The sequence below is a fragment of the Egretta garzetta genome, unplaced genomic scaffold (assembly GCF_000687185.1).
Source record: "Egretta garzetta isolate BGI_Z169 unplaced genomic scaffold, ASM68718v1 scaffold1137, whole genome shotgun sequence".
In the NCBI taxonomy this organism is placed as follows: Eukaryota; Metazoa; Chordata; class Aves; order Pelecaniformes; family Ardeidae; genus Egretta; species Egretta garzetta.
In genome coordinates, this window is record NW_009260293.1 from 45,281 (window position 1) to 45,754 (window position 474).

Here is a 474-nt window from a genome sequence, read left to right on the forward strand (position 1 = left end):
GCCTAATGGCTGCAGTAACGAGGCAGCCCCCCAAGACGGCTGACCAACAGGATTTACTGCCATGGAAGCACCTAACCTCTGTCCGGTCTGCCGGAAGGGCCACCCCTGTGTCGGGCAAGGAGGCTTTGACATGGCCCTACGTTCCATGGACACGTACCTTTCCATGCATAAGTAGTCGGATGGTGAGTGTGACATTTAAACCACCTTCAATGACACCGGTGTCCATCTTGAGCTGCGTCGGGTTGAGTCAGGCTTTGTCAGTGGTCAGATCTTTGGTCGCTGAGCAAGCGGAGCTATGAACAAGAGAGGGAGTGAATTTGAGGAGCTCTGCCAACTCTCCCCAGACAGTTTCAGACCCATCCCAGGGGGATTCAAGCCCCACTATGTTTCCTTCTCCCCCTGAATATCCCCCGGCAGTTTTAGGGCCACGCTCCTCTCCAAGCAGTGATCAGGAGAGCCGATCCGCAGCGGTTC

General features: G+C 55.7%; 1 protein-coding gene across 1 annotated transcript in view; it reads right to left on the minus strand.

The window, feature by feature from the left end:
* Positions 1–390, minus strand: part of LOC104129610 (poly(rC)-binding protein 2) — a 10,559-nt gene extending 10,169 nt beyond the window's left edge. The window contains exon 1 of the mRNA XM_035897964.1: positions 158–390. Coding sequence (XP_035753857.1) covers positions 158–226 — 69 coding nt within the window. The 5' untranslated portion in view covers positions 227–390. The remainder of the gene's footprint in view (positions 1–157) is intronic.
* Between the last annotated feature and the right edge of the window lie 84 nt (positions 391–474).